Below are 25,818 nucleotides of genomic sequence, written 5' to 3'. Positions count from 1 at the left end.
TTCATTCCCTTCCATTTCTCCAGCTGCTCTAAGACACCTGTAAACTGACAGTGGCAGACTTTGCATTAAAATGCACAGAAACTGCCAGGGAATAGGCCATTGCTGTGGTCTTCAGGTTGTACAGATTTTATATAAGTCAGCTGAAAGTACGGGTTTTTTTTAGTTTTTTGTTGTGCATCCTGATGAGTATAACCCAGAAAACTTTAAAGGGCCTCCTAAAATGTCCCTGTACTACATGCACACTTACCAAGCTAAGCATCCTGCATGCTTTCAGCGTATATATATTTGCATGTGCAGATATCTCATCTTTTCATGTGCTAACACAGGGTATCAGGAACACCCTTCACACATGTAAAATAACTCAAGTTTGTGTGTGCAAGCCAAATCGTGTACACAGGTACATGATCCATATGTGCAAAAGTAGGGGGGTTTTGCCCATGCAAAATGTTTTGGGTGCACTTCTCTGGGCCCCTTGAAATTGGTGCAAAGTGTATAATCATACAAAATCAATGATTTAGTAAAGCACAATAAATATACTTGAAGAAGAAGCTGTGTTGAGTGTGAAGCAAGCTGGAATTCTACCTAAAAATCATCAGGGTTTCAAAGCTTAGCATGTTTGCTAGCTGATGAAGGGCAGTTTGTCGCTGTGGCTGAAGAATTACACTGGCATACCCTTGCCTGCTGCAGGAAGCTTCCAAATTAATATCGTTCCAGCTGACATTCTTTTATGGTCCCTGAAACTCTGCCTTTTAGAAATGTTGCTAATAACTCATCTCAGTGGAGTTTAGCTCATGTCTTATATGAGTTCAATCACCTTGACTTCAGCTATATCTGCACTGGCTCTGCAGGTGTAATGTCCCACTTGGGTAGATATACACATGCTAGCTTTGATAGAGCGAGTGCGCTAAAAATAGCGTAGACACCACAGTACAGGTGATGGGAGACATTATCCACCCTGAATATAATCCCATCCAAGATCCTAGGTTGTATTCAGGGCACCTAATCCTTCTTGCCACTAACGACAGCAGCTATGCTGCTAATTTTAGTGCACTAGCTTGATCAAAGCCAGTGCAATCTATTCGAGCAGGAAAATACAACCTCGGCTTCAGTGTAGATGTGTCCTTAGAGGTAACAGCTGACACCCACTTCATCTTCAGCTCCCTTAGGCTGTAGCACAGAAGCTGTTGGAAGCCTGTTCCAACAGAGGGCCTAGGTAGAGGAAAGCTTGCAAAGAAGAAAACTAAGTCACACCCATTAAATGACTTGCCTGCTCCACAAATCACATTACCTCACACAGCTCATTATTAGCTTCACTTCACTACTGCTTTTGACAGACTGGGAAGTGTGACAAAGGTATGTGCACCCAGCGTGTGTGGAGGGTGAGAAAAGGGTCTGAACTCTGAAATGCATCATCTCAAAGGCTCTGAGAGCTATGTGCAGCATGCAGCATCTTTCAGTGCATGCCTGAGGTGAGATGACCCATACAGAGAATGCTAGTTGCAGGTAACTAAGACTTTCTTTTCTTTTGCCTTCATACACAGGACTAACTGCTCAGTTCAAGGTTCAAATCCTGCTCTGACCTAGACCCTCTGCTACTCAGTTGGAGCTAATGGGGTTGCCTGGCGTTTAAGACAGGCAACAATATAGTTTTCTTTTCAACTTTTTTATTAGATGGCCTCTTAAGTTGTTTATAAATGGATGAAACTGTTCTGTGACAAAGCAGAGACTAATGTTAGTGTTCTTGTGCAGGATCAACCTGAGGTGGAACCAGAAGTCAGTCTTGCCAGTTGGGATACTGAAAAAACAGCCGTCTTTTCCTTTAACATCTCTGGGCTTAATAACAAAGATCGCATCCTGGAACTTCTTCCCGCTCTCTCAACACTGACAAATCACAACCGATATTTAATTGACTCTGGAAATGAAGATGGTTTCTTTAGAATCAATCAGAAGGAAGGGATAAGCTACCTTCATTTCACAAAGAAGAAGCCAATACCTGGAACCTACTCATTACAAATCAGTAGTATTCCACTCTATAAAAAGAAGGAACTTAATCAGCTTGAAGACAAACATGACAAAGACTACCTCAGTGGTGAGCTGGGAGATAACCTGAAAATGAAAATTCAGATTTTGCTTCATTAATTCATCAACCAAAGACCAAATAATTAAAACCAAAGATAGATAGGTAGGACTGAATTTCCTCCCAATCAGATTCTCCATATCATAGGTACAATCTTTCATGAGTACATTTGTATGAATGAGCACTATTATATTATTACATAAACAAGGTACAGGATGAATACCCTAGATCAAAACAACCACTTTCTCAGGCTTCTTAAAGTGTAGCTGAGCTACCTTGATATGTTGAATCTTGAAAACTGGGACTTTTATCATTGGAGGTTGGCCACTGATGCTGAGACACATCATTTCAGCAGAGGTACAAGAATGTGCTTTCAACTGATGGACTTCTCTATTTTTGTAATTCTTAAACTTTGCTTCTCCAACTACAACTTTCTAGGTCAGCCATTTATGATATCCATTTGGTGCTAGTACATTTTCAATCTAGATTTATAAATGCACTGTAATATTTACACAACTTAGAAGCCAAAATTGCAATTATTCAGTCTACATACTTCAATCAACCAAAGTTAGCTCAGTAGTTTATCTCAGTTATGCCTATAATACAGTACATGTAAATTAAGTGTGTGTATACTGTAATCATACTATTTTTATCAATGAAGCATTTGTAAACTAGATTAATAATACCCTTAATGTGAGGGTTTGTAATGGTGCTTATAAAGACCAACTACTTGTTAACTGTATACACAAACCTGATGATGAAATTTCTGTGACTTACCAAAATGCACTGAGGTCAGTAGGGACCATTAAACATTCTCAGAAGTCAGATGATAATCAGTGCCATCCTACACCATGACATTATGTAATACATGTCAAGAGTACCCATAATCATTCATATCAACAAGGGTTCAATGTCACAATAAAACAGTGGGTTTTTTTAGTTTATTCTGTGACTTTGTGTTCTTGCTAGTACTAGCTCTTCAGTACACTAGACTGAATGTTTATGCTTCATGCATTCCTGTATAATGTGGGATATACTGCATGTATCGGTGATTCATTACTGAATATGTGCATCTGTAGTTTATTCAGTCTTCCTACGGAGGAAGACAAGAGAAATACAGAATTATTTACAATACTAATTCAGCAATGGAATTCTTTAAAATGTAGCTCCCAAAGGGCAAGTTAGAACATTTCCAATGACCTAAATAATCCTGTCAATCAGTAATTAATAGCCAAAACTTGCAAAATTGGATGTTAAATCATTATTTGGAAAACATGCGCATTTCATTTCAAAAGTCTTGTCTCCTAAAGCCCCTTTGGCATGCATAAAGTATTCCATTCTTCCCTCCTCCTCCCCTCCACATGACATCTATTGTCAAATAATCCAAGGCTGATTACAAAGGAATAATCCAGTATTGAAATCAACTGCAAATTATATGACATGCATAATGTGAAGGTGCCAATGTTTGTCTATGAAGTGGTACAAGCTTTAGCAGGAAAAGAACATTCTATTGATATGTGACAATGCAATACCCCCCCAAAAAAGAAAACAATTTGTGGCACTGAAAATACAGTGCAAAATCTTGATTGGACAGCATTGTAGTTGATAGATGGAAATAGGGAAATGTTCTGTAATAATTCACTCCGAGGGGTATTATTTTCTGTAATCAGATTTCATCTCAGATTTTTTTTCTCCATAACCATCTTAATAATATAAAAAGAAGTTGGCACACAGAGGGTCACCATGATATTTTCAATAGGCCATGTCTGGTTTTATTTACCATAGTGCCACAGTTTTGAACAGCATATTTTCCACATGTTGATTAGCTATAGCAAAACATATTCAGAGTTTGACAATTGTAAATACCATTCCCATTTCAATAAGTAGTGAGGGGTTTTTTATGCCAGTGAAGGCATGTACATTGGAGTGTATTTGGCTTTTTTCTTTCCTGTCCATAAAAACTGAGAGGAACTAAAAGGAATTATTTTAGAGAAATATACAGACAATGTCAAGTAGATTTCTTGGTTTAACATTTAAATCTTTATATAACACCTTATCATGCCAAAACATGTTTGATTGTGCTCCAGCAGCCACAGTGTTGTCTGCACAGCTCTGAAAATCATCTTTGTTTACTGAAACTGCAGAGGAGAAAAAAAGCAGTTTGAAATATTGTGATTTCATAGGTCCCACAAAAGAGAGACTATTTAATAGTATTTCTGTGTCATGGAGTGATATATTCAAACAAGAGGAGATGTTTAGAAATCAGAAGGTTCTCTCTGTCAGCTAAACACAATATTTGAACAATTCCAATGTTATGCTACAAAATCTTGACAATGTCCTTTTAACGGGTTCAGAATGCAAAGCCCAGTCCTGCAAACAGATCTGTGTGTAGCGACCCATGCGTCTCTCTTTGCAGGATTGGGCCCTGAATTGAGATTTGCCTCTGTATTCCTGTCGATGTAATTTAGAACTTTTAGCTTCAATAATTATTGACATGAGTTTAATTTCTTAATTACTCCTGGATTTGGGATGAACAACAAAGAGTAATATTGCACTAAGCCAATAGTGTTTGTGGAACCTACAAGAGCAATTAAATACAATTATTTTCTTGTATTTGACGTGGTAGTGGATTCACAGAGACTCTAAGCTTGTGGTAGAGTTGAAGGGGAGGAGGAGCTTTAGTATGGTTTTGTACGTAAAAGTTAGTTTTCATATTAGAGTTAGGGAAATGGTGATACATATTTTAGCTCTTTGAAATAATTGTGGCTTTTAGCAAGTGAATTTGTGCATAACTTATATGCATGTGCCAAAATATTATAGTTTCTGGTTAACATACAGCTTTAACAAAAATGTCTCATTACTGTATATATCAACCTGGTCTCTTGACTTGCTGTGTATTGTAACAGTATCTTGTAAGCTTGACAGATGATGTGTATTTTGGCAGGACATGACTGTTTCCACAGTCTCCCTTTTAAACGGTCTTGCAAAGAACCCAAACTGTTTGTCTTTCTTATAGCCGGTCTGAGACCAATTTCCAGGTAGCTGCTCTTGCTGGGATTTCATATCAAAGTAATATATTAATGCAAATGTTTCTAGTTTGTAGTTTGTTCTGATTTGGGCTCTGGAACAGACAAGTCTAGGTTCCTCAGCACAGGTAGGGCCTGCCCTCTAGGAGTCTGATACATTTGATCTTTGCCTGCTGCTGTAACCGACTCTGAGCACACCTTTCTGTGACTGTTTTGCTTACTCACATTCAGATGTCACCTGTCTCTACAGGTAAGTGTGATGCTAACCAGTCCACATCAAACTGCTGACATTCGAGCTCACCTTAGATCAAGCCAAGTGACAGAGCAGGATTTTACCGTCTCAGCCTTTTTAGCAAATGTCAATTTTTAAAAAGCAATTTTTAGGTTCCCATTTTAAAGCCACAGCATTAAAGTGAATAAAGCCTCACACCAGTTTTAGGGATCAGAATTACTTCAGCCAGAATCAGTACATTGCAACCAAAGTTAAAATGCCATATGCATACTCCTTGGAACCTAGATAGATACCAGATGGGTTCAAATCCCTCTTCCTTTTTTACTCAAAATGGTGACAAAAATAAAAAGACCAAGAAAGTTCTATTTGATATCCATGTTCCAGTCAGCATGAAGGTACCCACACAACTTTTGCACAGCTACACGTGCAGATTACTCATGCCAAGAGCACAATCCCAGCTGGGAAGGAGGCACCAGGGATAATGGAGTATGTACAAAAACAGGTGGCCCATGACCTTCAGACCTCATCCTATACCACCCTCGCTATGGTATTGCATGGTCTCTGGATGTGAGGGGAGCTAGGATTGGGTGCAAATATTGCGCCTCACTTTGGTGACCTTCTTCACACTTTCTTATTCAAAGTGGCCTGAATTTAGCCCTTTGTAACATTTTGGCATTAACTGTAGTCAGCTCGAAAACTCTAAGTTGAGTGACCCCTTCTGAGCGCTCTCCAGAACAAACCACTAGTCATCACATTAATATGGTCATATCAAAATAACACCTCGGAGAAAACTTTACCTTTAAAAAATCCATTAGCTTCTGCTCCATAAGTGTGGGAGGAACATATAGATGCCTGGCTAAACACCTACTCTGTGCATTGGGTAAATATTTGTGCCCCCAAATTTCACCTGTACAAGGACAATCTCTACTCTGCACGTTCCTGCTATTACCAGAGCTGGTGCACACAACAGATTAACAAAAGGTGGAGTCGTGTTGGCTTGCATGCTGTGAAAAACAAGAGCAAGCAATACTATCCAAATGGAAAAGGATAAAATCAGTGAGACAAGAAATTATTCTTGGGGTTCTCAGAAGGTATTACCCACCAAACAGATTTCAAAGGATGTGTCTATCAAGCTAGTGTTCCACAGCTAAAGCTCATCTAATGTGCAACAGCAGTCAAAAAAGTGAACAGAATATTGGGAATCATTAAGAAAGGAATAGATAATAAGACAGAAAATATATTGCCTCTATATAAATAAATGGTATGCCCACATCTTGAATACTGCATGTAGATGTGGTCGCCCCATCTGAAAAAGATATATTGGAATTGGAAAAGGTTCAGAAAAGGGCAACAAAAATGATGAGGGGTATGGAACGGCTGCCATATGAGGAGAAATTAATAAGACTGGGACTTTTCTGCTTGGAAAAGAGACAACTAAGGGGGAATATGATAGAGGTCTATAAAATCATGACTGGTGTGGAGAAAGTAAATAGGGAAATGTTATTTACTTCTCATAACACAAGAATTAGGAGTCACCAAATGAAATTAATAGGCATCAGGTTTAAAACAAACAAAAGGAAGTATTTTTTCACACAACGCACAGTCAACCTGTGGAACTCCTTGCCAGAGGATCTTGTGAAGGCCAAGACTATAACAGGGATCAAAAAAGAACTAGATAAGTTCATGGAGAATAGGTCCATCAATGGCTATTAGCCAGGGTGGGCAGGGATGGTGTTCCTAGCCTCTGTTTGCCAGAAGCTGGGAATGGGCAACGGGATGGATTACTTGATGATTGCCTGTTCTTTTCATTCCCTCTGGGGCACCTGGCATTGGCCACTGTCGGAAGACAGGATACTGGGCTAGATGGACCTTTGGTCTGACCCAGTATGGCCGTTCTTCTGTTCTTATGTGACAGTGCCCTGGCAAAAGACCACTTATACTTTCACTTTACAATTTAGTCACAACAAAATACTTTGCCTGCAAAGTTTAGAACACTCTCCCCCAGTTCATTGCCTATGGGGATTATAGCTGATGACAGTTGCATGCTGGTTGTCACACTGAAATATAGTTACTGGCCAGCGGTAATATTAAACTATTGTAGCGATTATTGCAGGCTAAAGTCTTGCTGATGCTCAGATTCATTTCAGAGGCAAAAGGTCACAAATTATGTGATCCGCTCTACTGGGTGCATTCTCATTGAAAGAAGCATTACCTTTTTTTCCCCACGGCATGCAGTGGTATATTGGGCCAGACTGTGATTTCAGTGATACCAGTGTACATCCAGAGTAATTTCCATGGGTGCTTTAGAGTTATTTGGTGTAACTGAGATCAGAATTAGGCCCATTGTATAGAAGTTGTTTAATACCCCTAGATGCCATTAAGCATGCAGCCCTTGCCCAAACACATTTAGCCCTGTCCTGAATGCCAGTTCAGATGCAGTGCTTTGTTTCCCTACGCTTTCATTCTGCAGCCACTTTTCACAACCCTCTACTTCCTGAAGCACCTGACGCATGACCACGAGGGTATTCTTCACAGTGGCCGTCTTCAGTGCACTGAGTTAAGTCAGCCAGCAAGATGAGCATATAGATCATACAATAGCTGAGTCTCCACAGCAAACCTGAGCTCCTCAAGCTTTGTGCACTCTGTGACGTTAGCACATAAACTGTTCCTCTGAGAAGGATCTTGCTCTCAGTGGTTAGATGAGATGTAGGTTACTTGAGCCTAGACTACCTCTGCAAGAGGGGCATTTGAAATGCAAGACGTCAGCTAACTTCCAGCAAAGCCTGACTAGAAGAGGCCAAAGAGGGAGGTTTCTGCACATCCCTCATTACCATGCCATTGTGTATGTGGCCCAATAATTAATTAGCAATGATGCTGGTGTCATGGGGGGGGGGGGGGTGCAGCGGGTGAGCCTGAAGAGGACTAAGGAAAGCCAGTGCTGTGTGTTTGTAATGAAATTAAAATGACGGGTAGTTTAACCTCTGTCTCCTGTGCTTTTCATCATGCCAATAGCTCAGGCAAAGAAGATGCAGGCGTGCGAGTCCTGACTCTGCTACCTAAAGCAGCTCACATATAAATCCTAAGGCATCATTGGCCCAATCCTGCGAGGAGCTGAGCCTCCTCAACTCTCATTGGTTTCAGTGGGAATAAAGGGCACTCAAACTTTCACCAGCTGAGGCTCCATTTCTCCTAGGGGATACTTCACTTTGGTTGTCTATACATTATTACCATCTTCACGTGTGAATGACAATGTCTCATTTCAGCATGAACAAAACACTCGTTTTTTACTCGTCACGTTTTTAAAAGCTAGAGAAACACTTTAGAATCCCCCATTAGCAGAAGCACTCTTGGGACTAAAGGGCCTGAAGCAACTCCTGCTGAAGGCACTGGGGGCCATAGAAATGTTGTGTTCTGTATGTCAGAGACTCTCTTCCACTTCTAAAATACTTTTCTAAAGATGAAATTTCCCCGTGAGATGGGCGGGTGCAGGGCGGGCTGGATTAGGGCCTTTCCTTTAATGCACAGAAACTGTTTCATTTCTGAAAAAATAACCATGTGAGCTTGCCAATTGTTTCAATCATTGTATTGTTGTCATAACGCTGAATCTCATATATATTTAAATACAGAAGAGTGTAGAAAGGCTGAATATTTCCCATTGTGTCTGCCAGAGCAGACATGCACTACGTTAAACCTTTGCTAAGTACCCAAAAACTATATTACTTTTTCACACAGGCCTGCTAGAGGCTTTCATCATACTGAACACCATCCAGAACTCTCATATGTCTGAGCACCACAATTTAACATTTGTTTAGTTTGTTTGTTTATAGCTTCTCTATGGCTCCCAGCTCTGTAGTCTCTGACCACCTCGTAGACTTTAGTGTGTATCCTTGCAACACCTCTGTGAGGTAGGGTTGTGTTATCTCCATTTTACAGAGAGGGAACTGAAAAACAGAGGTTCTGCTTCAAGAAAGTATGTGCTTAACTTAAGTGCCTTCCTGAATAGGGACAGACTTAAGCACATGCTTAAGTATTTTCTGAATGGAGGACAGAGGAGTGAATAGGCTTGCTCAAGCTCACAGAGTAAGGCCTTTAGGCTCAGCCTTGAGTTTAGGAAGGCACATAGTACTGCTGCCTCAGGAAGTTGTCCCTCAGAGGCACAGTTCCTCCCAGGGCTCCTTTCTGGGACCAGACGAAGTTGGGGGAATAAGGAGGGTAACTTACTAGACCCCTTTTCATATACCCAGCCAGCTATCCACTTGTTTAAGGTGGTAGCATAAGGCCCATGGTCTCCTGCTCTCCCTCCACGCTCAGAGCTCATAGTTGCAATCAGGGTGGGTTGTTGCAGCTGCACAGAGGTTTCTCTACTATGTACCCTCATAGGGCCACAGCACAATTGGTAGCAGACAGGAACAGAACCTGGTTCGTCTGAGTCCCAGGCCCATGCTTTAATTATTAGACCAATCTTCCCTGGGTATTTGGAAGAGCCAAGGTTGCAGTAACAATTGAGAATGTATTTGATGAACACAACATCATTTCAGCCAACATCTCGGTTTTGTCATCTGCAAAAACAGGCATTTATGAATGTATCCATCAACACAAGGCTTCAACTTTGTTTTCTTAACTCTTGTCCTTCCAATGGGTCCCAATTGCACCTTCTTCAAGGTGATTTTTTTTCTGCAACAAACCATTAGAATAGCTAAGTAAGTCACGTGGGATAAATGTTTGGTTATGCATATATGTAAATGAAACAGAAATCAGTATATTATTTACATTATAAGCTCTGCGGGGCAGGAAATATGTCTGGGCCTTTTCTGTTTGTAACGTGGTGTATATGCTCACAGGCTTGTCTAAATGTGTTATAACTGTAATCATAATAAATACTAGCTCTGTGAGAAGCATTTGTAACGAAATCGGAAACATGCAAGTTTCACCTGGTTTGGGTTTTGTAACTTGCATGTTTCTGGTTTTGTTACAAGCCCAAAATTTGGGCCAGGTTTATCAAGGTTCATGAACCTCTCATTGAAACTAGGCTCTGTTTCAAGCAACCCTGGGCCAACTCTTGAGCAAATTTGGAACAAATTTCAGGTGAAGCAGGGATGATTTATGGTTTTAGGTGGAAACCATACAAAACTTGGATGCTGTCCTTAATTTCAAGCTGGAAACCAAGAAATCTTGGCATTTTTGGCTGCACTTAACTTTGATTTTGAGTTTTAAGTGTGAAAGCAAAATAGCAGGGGGCAGAGGAGTGAGGCCACACAAACTAAATCTGAGAGAAAATGGTTTGCAAAGTGAGGTCCCAACCCAGCACTGCATGTAAGCATGTGCTTATCTTTAAGCATGTGAGTAGTCCTGAAAATCAAGGGGAGTACAACATGCTTGAAGTTCCACTCATGAGTTGCTGGACCTGAGATTGCCTGGGTTTGCGCTGCTCTAATAAGCCCAACCCCACAATGGGGGCTTCCCTGTGCTCATGGTTTGAGGTTATATATACAGGTCTGGTGCCTGAGCCAGCCCCATTGTGGTTTAAACCACTGATTTCAATGGGAGCAGATTAGTCCCATAGCACACATTTTAGGTCCCGGGGACAAATCCACATCTGAAAGCAATAGTTACACCGGGGTGAATATGGGCTCCATGGTTTTGTGCTGGAATATGGTGTGCACACACTTGGTGGGAAAATGTAATATCCACCTGTTATTTTAATGAACTACTCAGAGCCACTTGGCGTCATTTCTCAGCCCAGCTGCTGCCCGCAGTTCAGAACTACCAGTAATGTTACAAGAGACAGCCCAGAAGCTAGGGCTGCCAGTTTAGCCATAGGATGGCTCCCTTTTGGACAGCCAACAATTGAAAAGACTTTCTTGTTCATTCTCTTTAAAGTGATCTGGAGACATAAACTTGTCTTAAATAAAAAATAACAATAATAGTCACTAAAACCCCTGGTCATGAGATTCCTTCTGCACCAAACACCAACTGTAGCTGGAAAATATTTGAGCAGAACCTGGTTTCAAGTATCAGGCAGAATATGAGCAGCTGACTATGGAATATAAATGGTAAGGCTACAGAGCAGGGTGATAGCACAAGTTACTGTTGCTTTGAGAAACACATATTCTAAGAGTGGCCAACAGGAAATTAGAAGCAAGATGCCAATGAAAAGTAGACTAGGAATATGAAGCCAACCAGACTGTCAATCCACATCCATACTGGTATGAAACTACAGGAAACTAGGATTAATGAATAGAGGAACTAGCTGTTAGGCATGGCTGTTCATCACAGCTATAGAGTGATCTTTAACTAACTGTTTCATGCAAATCAGTTGTCATCAATGCATGAAAATTACCAGCTTTGGGAGCTAGGTGGTTCAGTGCAAAGCTTCCCCCACATGCTTCAGCACTGTTGATTGCAGGCCTAAAATGCAGGACTTGCTGTATCATGTATGGCTCTGACATGGAGCTGGTTAGGACAATGGTGCACATCTTGGGGAGGTAGCAGGCTCTGGTGGATGAGGCACATGATTAAGAGGTGAGTTCTGTTCCTGATGTGCTCTGTGACCTTGGTAAGTCATTGAACTGCTGTGCCTCCGTTTCCCCACATGTAAAATGGGGATGATGATAGTTCCCCTCCTTTGTAAAACTCTTTGCCATCCTTGGGTGAAATGCGCTGTAAGACTAATGTCGTTGTGGTTCTAAGTCCAGAGTTTTGGTGACCAAGAAATAATGGTTCTTGCCTTCCTGGGGCTTCAGGTAATTTTCCTCCCTCTTTCTGTACTGGGGAAGCTTTCATTTGCTCTCAATCCTATTGTTTCTCTTATTCTCTCCTTTGTTCCCTACTCCCTTCCTCTTCTGCCCATCATTCTTTGCAGGTCTAGAATGTCCAAACTTTCCCCACCCTATTACTGCCAATACTGACTTTCAGAGCTAGGAGAAGCCATAAAAAACCCAACCTCTCCTTGTTTCTTACCTGGTCCAATACTTCACTAGTGAAGAAATCAGAGAAGCTATGGAGAAAGATGGGATGCCTTAAGCAGCTGGGAGGGTCATTCTTTTGGAAAATCAACTGTGTTTTCTTCCCCCACCAAGTGTGGACCATATCTTAGGCACAATTGGTTTAGGGGGGAAAGTATGCAAGGATCTTAAAAAGTAAATATCATCCCCTTCAGATCAGAGTTTGGCTCTAGAGGCTAGTTTTAAACCTGTGTAACTGAGGGCAGAATTGGGTCTTAAATGGGTAACTATCCAACATACTGCATTTGTGCCAACATTATTTCCAGAAAAGCCATTTTGGGACTTAAGTCAAAGGAGACTGTATGTGTGATTTTCAGGCTCTGAGGCTGGCTTTCCTATAGAGGTTTTGATCACTCCAGGGAGGGGAAAGGAACAAAGCTAACTCATGAAACATTAAAAAAGACTCCCTGAAACTTGTCAAATCCAGGTAACGATAAAAAGAAACTAGTAAATGACAAGTGTGGAGTACTAACTACACAAAGATGAGTCCTTCTTTGCTGAATCCAAGAGAAAATGACTCAGCAAAAAAGAAATTAACAGGTTGCCCAGTCCACATGTTTAAAATAACCTTGCCAAAGATACCTCTTCCTGTCACTGAAGGCTTTTAGCTTCTGCTTCTTGCATACAGGGTATAAAATGTGTTACATTAGAACTGGGGTGGGCAAACTACAGCCCGTGGGCCACATCCGGCCCGCAGGACCATCCTACCCGGCCCCTGAGCTCCTGGCCCCTCCCCTGCTGTCCCCCCTCCCTCCTCGCTCGCTCTGCCGCCGGCGCAATGCTCTGGGTGGTGGGGCTGTGAGCTCCTGGGACAGCGCAGCTGCAGAGCCTGGCCTGACCCGGTGCTGTGTGATGGCAACAGCGGCGGTGGCGGAGTGGCCCGGCTCCAGACGGACAGCGCAGCTGTAGCGCCGCCAGCCACTGGTGCTCCAGGCAGCGCGGTAAGAGGGCAGGGAGAATAGGGGTTTGGATAGAGGGCAGGGGAGTTCGGGGTGGTGGTCAGGGAGCAGGGGTGTGGATGGTGGTCGGGGGGAAACGGGGTTGAATGGGGGCAGGGATTCTGGGGGGCAGTCAGGAAGGAGGGGGGGTTGGATGGGGCAGCAGGGGACAGTCAGGGGACAGGGAGAAGGGGTGGTTGGATGGGGCAGGGATTCCAGGGGGACCGTCAGGAATGAGAGGGGTTGGATGGGGCGGCGGGGGTCCGGAGGCAGGCAGGGGACAGGGAACGGGGGGTTGGATGGGGCAGGAGTCCCGGGGGGGGCAGATAGGAGGGGAGGCAGGGCCACAACCCCCTCCCCATACCAGCCCTCCATACAATTTATGAAACCTGATGCAGTCCTCAGGCCAAAAGGTTTGCCCTCCGCTGCATTAGAAGAAGGCTGCATGGGTTGTTTTTTTGAGCACCTAGATGCTATGACAGCATTTGGGGGGAAAACAGACCATACCATGTTATTGGGTGTCAGGCTCTGGGACCTTACATAATCATGTAGCGCTATTTTGCTGACTCACCCTGGCAGCCAGATGGTGCTACAAAAACAAAATGGCTGTGTTTCATCGTTGCTTTGCACAGGGGTAAAGGACAACATAAGGTGGGAGGCAGTGGAGAATCAGCCCTAGAGATTTTCTGTGACCCTGATCCAAGAGTTTAGGCTCCAGCCTGAGCCTGGAAGTCTAGGCAGCATGAAGCAGCCCCACAGCCTGAGTCCCATGAGCCTGAGTCAGCTGGCATGGGCTTTTCTTTGCTGTGTAGACATACCCCTAAATAACCTGCTTTTCATTAAGGAAAACACATGTTTTTTGCTACGGCATAAAATGAGTTACACCTAGAAAGGGACATAAAAAGCAATAAGAAGAGGTTCTGTAAATACAGAAGGAGCAAGAGAAAGACCAAGGAAAGTGTAAGTCTGCTACTTAGTGAAGGAAAGCTAATAATGGACAACCCCAAGAAGGCTGAGGAGTTTAATGTCTATTTTGCTTCAGTCGTCACTGAAAAGTTTAATTGTGACCAGATGTTTAATACAATTAACAGTAACAACAAGAGGGAAGGAGCACAAGCCAGAATAGGAAAATAACAGGTTAAAGAATATTTAGACAAATTAGATGTTTTCAGGTTGCCAGGGTCTGACAAAATTTTCCATAGGATACTTAAGGAACTAGCTGAAGCAAGCTTGGAACTGTTAGCAACTATCTTGGAAACTCCGAGAGGACAGTTGAGGTCCAGAGCAAACGTGGTCCCTATCTTTAAAAGGGGGAACAGAGTACCTGAGGAATTATAGACCAGCCAGCCTAACCTCAACATCTGGAAAGATACTGGAACAAACTGTCAAACAATCAATTTATGAGCATCTAGAGAATAATACGTTGATAAGTAATACCCATCCCATTGCAACCCCCTTGAAGACAGAATTAGAATTCAAAATGACCTTGACAAACTGGAGAATTAGTCTGAAATCAACCAGGTGAAATTTTATAAAGACAAGTGCAAAGTACTATACATAGGAAGGAAAAAAATCAAATGCACAAACACAATATAGGAATAACTGGCTAGCTGGTAGTATTGCAAAAATGAATATGGGAGTTACGGTGGATAACAAATTGAATATGAGCCAACAAAATGTGACACTGTTTCAAAAAAGACTATCATCATTCTGGAATGTATTAACAGGGGACTGGACTCGATGACCTCTCGAGGTCCCTTCCAGTCCTAGAATCTATGAATCTATGAAAAACAGGAACACCATATGTAAGAAATGGGAAATAATTTTTTGGGGTCAGCAGTATTGCCTCAGCTGGTGTCCAGTTTTGGGTGCCACACCTTCTGAAAGTTGTGGACAAACTGGAGAGAGTCCAGAGGAGAGCAACAAAATGATAAAAGATTTAGATACCTAACATATGAGGAAAGGTTAAAAAAAACCAGTTATGTTTAGTCTTGAGAAAAGACAACAGATGGGGAACCTAATAGCCTTCCAATCTGTTAAGGGCTGTTATCAAGAGGATTGTGATCAGTTGTTCTCCATGTCCACTGAAGGTAGGACAAACAAAAAAGCAGCTTAATCTGCAGTAAAAGAGCTTCAGGTTAGATATTAGGAAACATTTTCTAACTATAAGGATAGTTAAGTACTGGAATATGTTACCAAGGAAAGTTGTGGAATCCCCATTATTAAAGGTTTTTAAGAGCAAGTTAGAATAACACCTGTCAGGGATGGACTAAGTATATTTGATTCTGCCTCAGTGCAGTGGGATAGACTAGATCAGGGGTCGGCAACCTCTGGCACGTGGCTCGCCAGGGTAAAGCACCCTGGCGGGCCGGGCCAGTTTATTTACCTGCTGACGCGACAGGTTCGGCCGATCGCGGCCCCCACTGGCCAATAGGGGCGGCAAACTTCCCGCTGCCCCTATTGGCCTGGGACGGCAAACCGCAGCCAGTGGGGGCCGCGATCGGCCGAACCTGCCGCGTCAGCAGGTAAATAAACTGGCCCGGCCCACCAGGGTGCTTACCCTGGTGAGCCGCGTGCCACAGGTTGCTGACCCCTGGACTAGATGACCTTGCATGGTCCTTTCTAGCTCTATATTTCTATGATTCTAAATTGAAGGCCTGGATTACTCCTGGCATTATGTGGGTCTGTGGCAAATTCTGATCTCAGTTATAATCCCTGTTGCCTTCACTGGAAGCAGTAAGTGAGGACAGAACTGAGTATTAACATTTGTATTGCCTCCAATTTGTACATGAGGTAAAGGGTGCTTTAAAGTCAGATGTACTTGGGGGACTGGGTGGATGGTTGCTCTGCGTATGTTTCATGATTCCATATGTGCGTAAGCAGGGCAAATCTCTCATGACCTGGAGTCTTGGTAAGAATGTCTGAATCATGTTAAGAAAATGCTAAAAGAAAATGATGGCTGATCAATATAATGTAAACTATGGTATAGAAAATGCATTTTGAATTAAAGCCATAGATAAATAATTTATCCTTACCAAAGCCTTTGTGTTTCTTATCCCCATAATTAAGACCATGTGTTGTGCTATAAACAATAGCTATGGGAAATTACTCATGATTCTTCCTTGGTAAACTGGGGAAATAAAAGTGATGGGAAGTATGATTTTTTTTTTTGATTTTTTTTTGTTAACAGCTCTAAATTATTAGGGTGGAAAGTAAATGTCAATAGAACATAAAAGTGCTTTGTATAATGTTCACATTTGCTCATATTTTCAAATCCACTGTGGCTTATTAGTTCATGGGAAAAATGACAAAAAGGAATATAAACCAGAAAATGAATCCAGTATCAACAACTTGCCTCTATAGTAACAGAGAAATTGTAACTTGTAAGTAAAAAGTGGCAATATTAGGAAATGTTCATTGGGCAAACGTGATTAACCCTTTCCATCCTGTTCAGCCCAGCCCTATGGATTAAATCTTGAACGTTGTTGTAGGCTGTGCCTTATGTCAGAAGCCTTGTGCTGATGAGACCCTTAACGTCTGTTTGCAAGAATGTATACAGCTCAGCTACAAAAATTCTCCCAGGGCTGAAACTTGTCAGAAAATGTCTCCACCTGGGAGGAGTTTCTTTTCTGAATTTGGTTTGAACTAGTTCAGCCCTTTTCCACGCGCAGTAGGACATTTTGTTTTTGTTATTTTGTTGGCTTTTTTTAAGTAAAGTGAATGTCCTGATAGTGAAGTGACTGACACTGGAGTCCCGTCTAGCTACAGAACGGAGTCAGTACTGGCCACCCTAGCACAAGATCTTCGCATGATGCCCTGGCAATGGGCCAATTCATCCCTGTGCTAGTGCAGATGCTGGCACTGGGCCAGTGTCACGGAGTCCCCGGGCAATGCTTTGGAACTGCTTCCCACAAAGCCAGTCAGGACTTTGGGGAGCCTCCTCTCCCTTGGAGCAGACTGTCTTCAGGGCAAGAAGCTCACACGGCTTCACCTTCCTGGGTCTGACCTTGGAGCATTCAGCATATGCCCCTCTGTTCGCTTCCCACAGCGAGTCCGCCCAGGCGGGGTCCTGGGGAAGCCAAAGGGTCCTGCACGCACCCCCATTTCGCAGTCAGACGTGACTCTTAGCTTGCCAGTAAAACAGAGGTTTATTAGATGACAGGAACATGGTCTAAAACAGAGCTTGTATGTACATAGAACAGGACCTCTCAGCCGGGTCCATTCTGGGGCCCAGCGAGCCAGACAACCCCATCTGCACTCACTCCCCGTCCCCAGCCAGCTCCAAACTGAAACCCCCTTCAGCCCCTCCTTTCTGGCCTTTGTCTCTTTCCTGGGCCAGGAGGTCACCTGATCTCTTTGTTCACCTTTAGCTATTCCCTTGCAGAGGGGAAAGGCTCCAGCCATTTGTTGCCAGGATACAGAGTGTCGGCCATCTATGCACACTGGAGACTTAAGAAATGCATAGGGGAAACGGAGGCACCCACACAGTATTCAGAGGAAACATTAAGAACAGTCCCACTTCGTCACAGATGGTCTGTGCCTCACTTATGCAGTTTGGCCCCAGAGCAGGCTAGGGAAGTCCACCCTTGTTGCTGGGGCCCAAGGAAGCAGCATTGATGGGATGCAGAACCATCCCAGCCTCACCACTTCCCTACCTGCCCCAGAACATCCCCTATGCCAGGAGGGGCATCGCCTCCTGTGATGGTGGCACAAAACTGTTTCAGCCTGCTCTGTGCTTGATGTAGAGGTCCTCTGCACTAGGGCTAGTCCCTGGGTATTGGGGGCTAACATCTGCCTACAGACCCCTTTTGCCATCCTGGACACAAGAAACTGGGGCCAGTATACCTCAGCCCTGAGGTAGGGAGACCACCTCTAGGAGTAAGAGGGTAATTCAGGTTCCATCCTCCTTTTGCTGAGGTTGCCAATAAGTCTGAGAAATACATATCAATACTCGGCACCTGCAAGTGCTTTATAGGTGAACTCCTAGCCACATAGATGTCAATGGCAAAATTCCCATTGGCTTCAATGGGGCCAGGATTTGAGCCCCAATCTTCAGAGTACAAATGCTAACTAAGCCATCCTCACAACGCCCCTCCGAGGGGGAGGGAATTATTATCTCCATTGGGGAAAGTGAGGCAGAGAGGTGAAGGCTGCACCTCAAAACCCTGGCAGGAATGGGATCCAAAATGTGGAGGTAAGGCCTCTGAGTGACAGGGAGTGCAAAGGGCACAGAATGGAGGAATGGAGACTCTGCCCACTAGTTCTGGATTTGAATCCTGCACTCCTTGTACCTTGAGTACAAATAGGTGGGGCCCAGGTCACCATTGCCCTGCATGTTGTGTAATCATTTACACCAGCACAAGGTGAGAGTGCAGTCCTACCATGCTGATTTAGCAGCATTTCACACTGCTATGAATGCTTGTTCCAGGGGCAGCCCAGTGAGGAACTGAGCCCATGCTCATGAGAGTGAGTGTAAAACACCACCCAATCAGAATTCTCCACTTACGCTCCTAGAGGGAACAAAGGGGGGACAAGCTAGAGGAGCAATGTGAAATGGTCTCATGCACAGAGAAAGACAGACATGCCTAGTGATCAGAGAGACATGGCCGGTGGGAACCAGAGGTCTAGAGAAGAGAGTGTCAAAGGATGCACAGAGACACAACGCAACGAGCAATTAATGCCTGCTCCTGCACTATTGTGGTCAGTTGGAGCTTTATTATTGACTTCAGTGTGCTCAGGATGAAGTCCTCAGAGAGCCAGTGTAAGAAACAGAAAAGTAGTTAGGGAGATGCAGCCAAAAGAACAGATGGACACCCACCCAGCAGTGTCTCAGCTTGAAACCAATAACTCACGTTCTGTGATGACTTTTCTGTGTGTGTTTAATTGACTGTACAGCTCCAGAACAGTTTATAAAATTAAAATGTTATTAGAAATGAGGGCAGAACCAGTAGTTCCTGCCAACACTTGTTTCAATACTGATGTTATATTTGCCACTTTACAGTTCTGTGGATTCTGACCTGTCCCTTGAGAACTCGAACCATAGCTCAAGCTGTTCTAGCCACCTTCAAAAGCCTGGTGGCATATTACCTAAACCTGTCACATCCAGAGCTTCTGATCATTTCACAACCATTTTGTAGTTTCCTGCAGGTACAGTGCTCACTCCTCATCCCAGGGAATTTGATTGCTGTTGGAAAAAACCCTCTTTTATCTCCCTCTGTAACCGGACGAGTCAGATAATGGGCTGACAAAGCTGCTAGCTCCACAATGGAACTTCTTTCACCAGTTTCCCACTCTTACTGGTTTAAGTGGACTAATTTTCTCTTTCACTATCTGTGTCTTGCAAATATATTTAAAGAAGTTGTACTGGGAGTTGACATATTTGCTCCTGTTTGGTATCCAATATCTCCTATTACTGATTTTTTGACAGCTCTCCCAAGTCATCTCCTTAACCAGGTTGACCAAAAGCCTCCTTTTGGGATTCAAGTGGTTTTTACAGTCCCACTTAGCCACTCTCCTACTGATCAGAGAGGAGCTGTGAAGGCAGCTCATGGGTTTGGTGAGCTATGTTTGTTTGATTGACAGCACTGGCTTTTGTAGTGTATGCAGACCTGGTTGCCGGGCTCCTGATCTTTGGGACCTTTTAAATGCGAGAGCTAATCTCAGCTTTAAAAAATTAGGTGGCCCTTTGTGTTGCTGAGAGGGCTCAGACTTCAGCAGCCCCAGGTTTACATTTGGCCTATCCGAGGAGCAAGTGGGGTGGAAAGGTGGCTGTAAGCTCAGCCAATATGGGGTTAGCTAGGCGATGAAATGGCCTCTCTTGTAACTTAGAACAGCCTAACATAGAACCCTGCCCCTCCCCCACACCTGGTAAACCTGCCACCCCTTTCCAAACTGACCTGGCTCCATGTACAAGGGAAGCAGGTGGCGCAGAGCTTGTTCTGCCAAAGATTCCTGTCTGTTAGGGGGAATCCCTGGCTGCCCCTTTAAGGCAGCTTTCCAGCTCCTATAGCAGCACAAAGCAGCCAGAGCAGGGCCCAAGGATTGAGCCCATAGATTCAAAAATATAAACTAAGGGCTAGCTCCACAAGACACTTAGACATCACAGTGCTCAGCATTGCAATGCCTAGCTTGTAGGTGCCCTGCCACCCAATGGACTTCACAGCCCCATTACACACATAAGGAAATCGCAGAAGCCAGCAAGATGAGGCAGAGGGCAGTGGGGAGAGCTGCCTAAGCTAGCCAGTAGGAAACACTAGGCCCTGCCCCTCAAATGGAGTCAGGTGCATATCTTTGCTCTGGACTCCCAGCCACATCTTCTCTCCTGGAGCTAGGTGACTACACCAGGTCAGCCCTTTCTCACCAGAAGCAAGAGACCCCCACTCCATGACAGCCAAGTAGTTGAGGCACTCACCTGGGATGTGAGAAACCTGTTTTCAAATTCCTGCTCTGCAGCAATGACTTGAACTTGGGTCACCCACCTCCCAGGTGAGTGCCTAGAGTCAACCGCTCTCTTTCTCAATGACTATTTAATTCTTTATACAAAGCAAAACAGCTTCAATGGGAGAAAAACCACCCTAGAATGCCCTTTAGTGTGAGGGCCGGGGCGCTCATGTGGGATGTGGGAGACCTGGATTCATGTCTCTGCTCTGAATGAGGCAGAGTGGGGATTGAAACCTGGGTATCCCTTGTGGGTGCCCAGAGCATTGGGCTACTGGGTATTCTGGGACACCCACCTAAAATTCCTGATCTGGTTGCCCCTGTCTGTCTTTTGTGCAGGGCTCAGACCTGCAGGTGCCTAATGTGGCAGTTAGGCACCTAAGTCCCTTTGTGGATCTAACCTTGCAGGGTGTAAGGTGGCTTTTAGCCTGAGCTGTCAGTAGGGTGTAACACAGAGCCATGTTGCCCCAGTGGGAGCTCTGGGAGGCAGGTTTGAAACACCCGGGCTGTCACATAGGGTGTGCTTGCTACTCCCCTGTAGGGATGCCTGTAAGGCTGACCTGCTCTGTCAGGGGTCCTTGGGTCTAGAACATGCTTCCTGGCTTGGTTCCTCAGAGCCCACATTAGAGACCCTGCAAAGATCCACCTGTTTTCCAGGCTCTTCCTCTGGCAAAAAGCAGCCAGCCTATGGGGAAGGATGTCCATCACAGCAACCACATAAGTGGGCAGGAAAGGGTAGGCTCTGTTTTAATGCAACTAGAGAATGAGCGGCACAAATGATATTCCAAAATGTATATAGTATATTTTGGGCACCAGAATTAAATGAATCTTGTTGATAACTCTGGAATCTATAGGTAATCATGGGGGATGCATACAGGAAATATACCCTAAAAGCCACCTGAAAGCATGCAGCCTTTCAGCAGTCCTTGTGGCCCTAAGAACCCTGCCTGATTATAACTGACTTCTGACTATTACCAAGTTTTCATTGACCCCCATCACAAGCAATGCTCCCACCTGTTCCTGCAGAATGGGAGTGAGGTGGTGTTGAAAAGATCACTCTTGCCTTTGGTCAGTATGAGTCAGTTATTTTGGGGGAGACCCTCCCCAGAACATGCTTTCTCCATTGACTGAATACATGGTGCTATAGAAGCAAACCTAGCGACCCTTTTCAGATGAACAAAGATTACCTAGTGTAGTGAATGTAAAACTACACTGCTGGAACTAAATCCTTCATGGATGAATATGCAAATTAAGCTGAGAAAAGCCTGCTGTGATTGCAATGCATGTAGCCTACCAGACCCTAGGCAGCATTTGTCAGTTATGCCAGCTTTCTTAGATAAGATTTTGTAGGTGAGGATTTGGGAGACTGCTTCAGAAGAAGAACTGTACAAAATAGATCAGTAACCCTAACTGTAAGCAAGCAGCCTTCTTTAGGGGAGCATGGGCTGCAGCACATTGGCTAGTATGTTTCATTGCTTGGTCTATACATGATGTAGAAGATTTTATGTGGTACAGCTTGTGTGGATTAGGTGGAGTTTGATACTACAAAAGGTTGAGACATGGAAGTTTGTTATACGCAGCTGGCTGGAAGCAAATCTGATGTAATGAAGGATGCTGCTAATGTGCCCAAGATTTCAAGATGATGAAGAAAAGGTAAGTAAGCCCTGCTCTCTCCAAACCAGAGCAGCTGATGTAGCCAGAGTGCCAGATCTCCAGCTGAGCTAGGACATTCATAGACTAGTAGGGATGAGTGAACAGCAACTGTAATGGTTTGAAACCTGGATTCAGCAGTAGCTATAAGAAATCCAGAGCTTAAGAAGTGAGGTTCATTGATTGCCTCTAGCATGGAGTGAGTCAGCAGGTGGGGAAGAAGGAGCTGTGCTCCTTAAATGTGAATTGAGTCAGCCTCTCACTCCACATGCAGAAAACAAAAGTGAGAAGGAACAATACCTGACATCAGTCTAATGCTCTGCCAACCCCCCAAAGTAAGGCCATGCAATGTGTGGTCTTACATGCTAGTCTTATCTTGACCTATGCTTCCCAGTGGCAGCCACACGGATGGTACATAACCTCACTGACTGATTTCAGGGCCTTGCAATGTTTAGATACAACAGGCGAGTTAAAGACACTGGAACCCTTCACCGTGAATTACCTTTTGTTTTGTACTGTACATGACTGTCAGACCATTTGTCTCACTGGGATTTAATATTTGCATGTGTTGATATCTAAAGTACTTCAGCAGTAAAGAACAAATCACCCTTCCCAGAAAATTACTCATACTACAACTTCACCATCCTTAGTGAGTCAATTTGAGGCTAGCCCAGTAATATGATAGCCATGCATTATGTAGTTATAGGAACTCTGGTTTCTGGAACAGACTGAGGTTCCCAAGCTCAGCCCCAACAATACTAGGGTGGGTCATCCATGTAACGAACTCGGGGTAGAGAACAGGCTGTGAGGCTGCAGTATCTAGCACATTCTGAGAGCCTTCACAGCTGCAATATTGCACTGAGGTAAGCTTGAAAATGACTTCTCTTTAAGCACAACACACACAAAAATGCCGTAAGGAATAGAGAAATGGTGAAACATACAGAACTACATCTATGCCAGGCACTCAGTTGGAAACAAACTGACTCAACATGGTTCCAGGTCACAGTGCGTTTTACTACCAGTTTTGCAGGTGGCTATTACCTATTGTTGATTTAACTAGAGAGAATGTATTTGTATGATTCAACTGCACTTTCTATACCACCGTACAAAGAAACCAAAACTCTTTGCCTAGGATAGAGGGAGAATGTTTTACAGAACTGAATATAGCTGAGGGGACAAAATTATTTCAGTGTTCAGAAGAAGGATGACTGAGGTATCATGGGATAGAATGTGAAAGAGTATCAGAGGGGTAGCCATGTTAGTCGGAATCTGTAAAAAGCAACAGAGGGTCCTGTGGCACCTTTAAGACTAACAGAAGTATTGGGAGCATAAGCTTTCGTGGGTGTAAGAACCTCACTTCTTCAGATGCAAGTCAATGTGAAAGAGGTTAGCCCTGGCATAAGGCACTGTGAAGGAATAGTGCCCACAGACACAACTTAGTCTAGGATGGAGAAAGTGTTGAGATACCATCATCAAAATCTCAATCTCAATGTGTCTTTCAAGACTGAAGGCATAGGTGCTGAAACTAGTAGTGTGGGCACCCCCCGGCTTGACGTCTTTTCCATTATATACTGTACACAGTTTACAGTTTGGTTCAATGGCTCTCAGCACCCCCACTATAAAAATTGTTCCAGCACGCCTGACTGAAGGAGGTTAAAGGACCCGCTCTGAGGTTTTATACCTGTTACCAAAGGCTCAGTCATGCACTTTTTACTCAAGCAAAACTTCCATTTATTCCAATGGGAGTTTTGCCTGAATAAAGCACTGCAGGATTTAGCACCAAGCATCACATTAAATCAACCAAGAATCCCCATGTCAAGACACAGTCCTGTTTCCACTGAAGTCAATGGCAAACTCCAAATGATTTCAGTTACAGCTAAATCAGGGCCTCTCCATGGGGGGGGAAGGATTTCACCCCTTGAAGCCAATGGCAAAATCCCATTGACTCCAGTGGAGCCAGGATTTCACCTGCAATTCTTTTGAAAACACTAATGCCCTCCATACTAATTTAAGAGTCTACAGATCTGTCATTCTGTCTTTTTACAGTGACCTGGTATCAACTTCGCCCTTCCAACTGCCTCAGTAATTTACAGGGACAAAAATCAGGTTGCAATAGAGCAATACAAAGCTCACTGAAGTCCTAAGAATAATGTGAAATTAAAATGACACAAATATGGCAAATTCTAGCCTGCCTTAAGTACTTTTGCCACCTATTAGCTTCAGTACAGTGGCTGAGTATAGGCTTGGGCAGAATAGTCCCCTAAACCTTCATTGCAAGAAGGCGTCTCCATTCAGCAGCCATTTTGAAGCAGACAGAAAGGTTTGGAATCTAAGCCATGCAGTGTTTTGTTGTGTTTTCCTGAATACCAAAAGACAGCTATATTTTTCCATACAAGTAGTCCAAAAGTTAGACAAGTGCTCTGATACACTGAAAGGCCTCATTTTCTAACCTTTAGTTTGCCATTAAAGAATATCTACATTTAAAACCACCTGGCTTTCCCATCTTAGCTTACGCTACCTTTCGCCTTTTACATTGCAGCAATATGTGGCTTTAATGTAATGCTCATTTCCATAAGTAAATGAGACATATTTCAAATGTATTTCACATAAGAGATGTACAACTGTATCCAAAATTGTTGTATCAAACAAGTATCTTTCAGAGCCAACCCTCTTGCAATTGGAAGGCTCTTACAAGCTTTGTTTTTATAGTGTATGAAGCAGCAATGGGATCCACTTGTTAGTTAATCATCTGATTAAACCAGGGACACCCAGATTTGCCCAATTGAAGTCTATATTGGGGAATTAAGAAAATCTTGATGGCCAGGGATCACATGTGCATAAAAGAGACCAGATGTAGCCACTCTCATCAGGAACTCAAAGGCATGGCCTACGGAGACATGTAGCGCTTGTGTTGTGCTTCATGCTAGGATCAGTCAGAGCCCAAAGGGAAGAAACTCCTGCTCAGTGACTGAGAGGCTGATGCTGGAGGGGTGGGCACGAGGTCAACTTGTTGTTGATAAGCTGAGCATTTCTTACTGATAACAGTGCTGGAATGGTTTCTGGGTGAATTCCTGCCTCCAGTGCAAAGGGAGCAGGGGAAGTCTCCCTGTGAGACAAGGGGTGGGAGTAGGGAAATAATTACCATTGAGTGGAGCGCCCACCCAGCATCCAAATAGCATATTGGGAAATGAACATGTTCGGCACTTGGGCACTGTATCCAGGGCCGGCTCCAGGCACCAAGCACCCAAGCTGGTGCTTGGGGCGGCACCTGGAGGGGGGCGGCAGCGTGGCGCTCTGGCCGCCGGGCGGGGGGGGGAGAGCCGAGCCCCAGCCGGGGCTCGCTGCCCTGCCCCCGGCGCTCTGGCCGCCGCGGGGGAGAGCCGAGTCCCCCGCGGCGCTCTGGCCGCCCTCCCCCCTGCCGCCGGGGGGAGAGCGGCGAGCCCCGCGCTCTGGC

The 25,818-nt window shown here is 44.0% G+C and overlaps 1 protein-coding gene across 2 annotated transcripts in view; it reads left to right on the top strand.

The window, feature by feature from the left end:
• The window catches only part of FBN1 (fibrillin 1), a 216,332-nt gene extending 213,311 nt beyond the window's left edge, over positions 1–3,021 (top strand). For both annotated transcript variants that reach the window (XM_024200606.3, XM_024200598.3), the window contains exon 66: positions 1,750–3,021. In XM_024200606.3, coding sequence (XP_024056374.1) covers positions 1,750–2,139 — 390 coding nt within the window. In that variant the 3' untranslated portion in view covers positions 2,140–3,021. The remainder of the gene's footprint in view (positions 1–1,749) is intronic.
• The last annotated feature ends 22,797 nt before the right edge of the window (positions 3,022–25,818 follow it).

The sequence above is a fragment of the Terrapene carolina genome, unplaced genomic scaffold (assembly GCF_002925995.2).
Source record: "Terrapene carolina triunguis isolate 2854851 unplaced genomic scaffold, T_m_triunguis-2.0 Scaffold67, whole genome shotgun sequence".
NCBI lineage: Eukaryota > Metazoa > Chordata > Testudines > Emydidae > Terrapene > Terrapene triunguis.
This window is presented reverse-complemented; position numbering and strand designations above follow the sequence as displayed.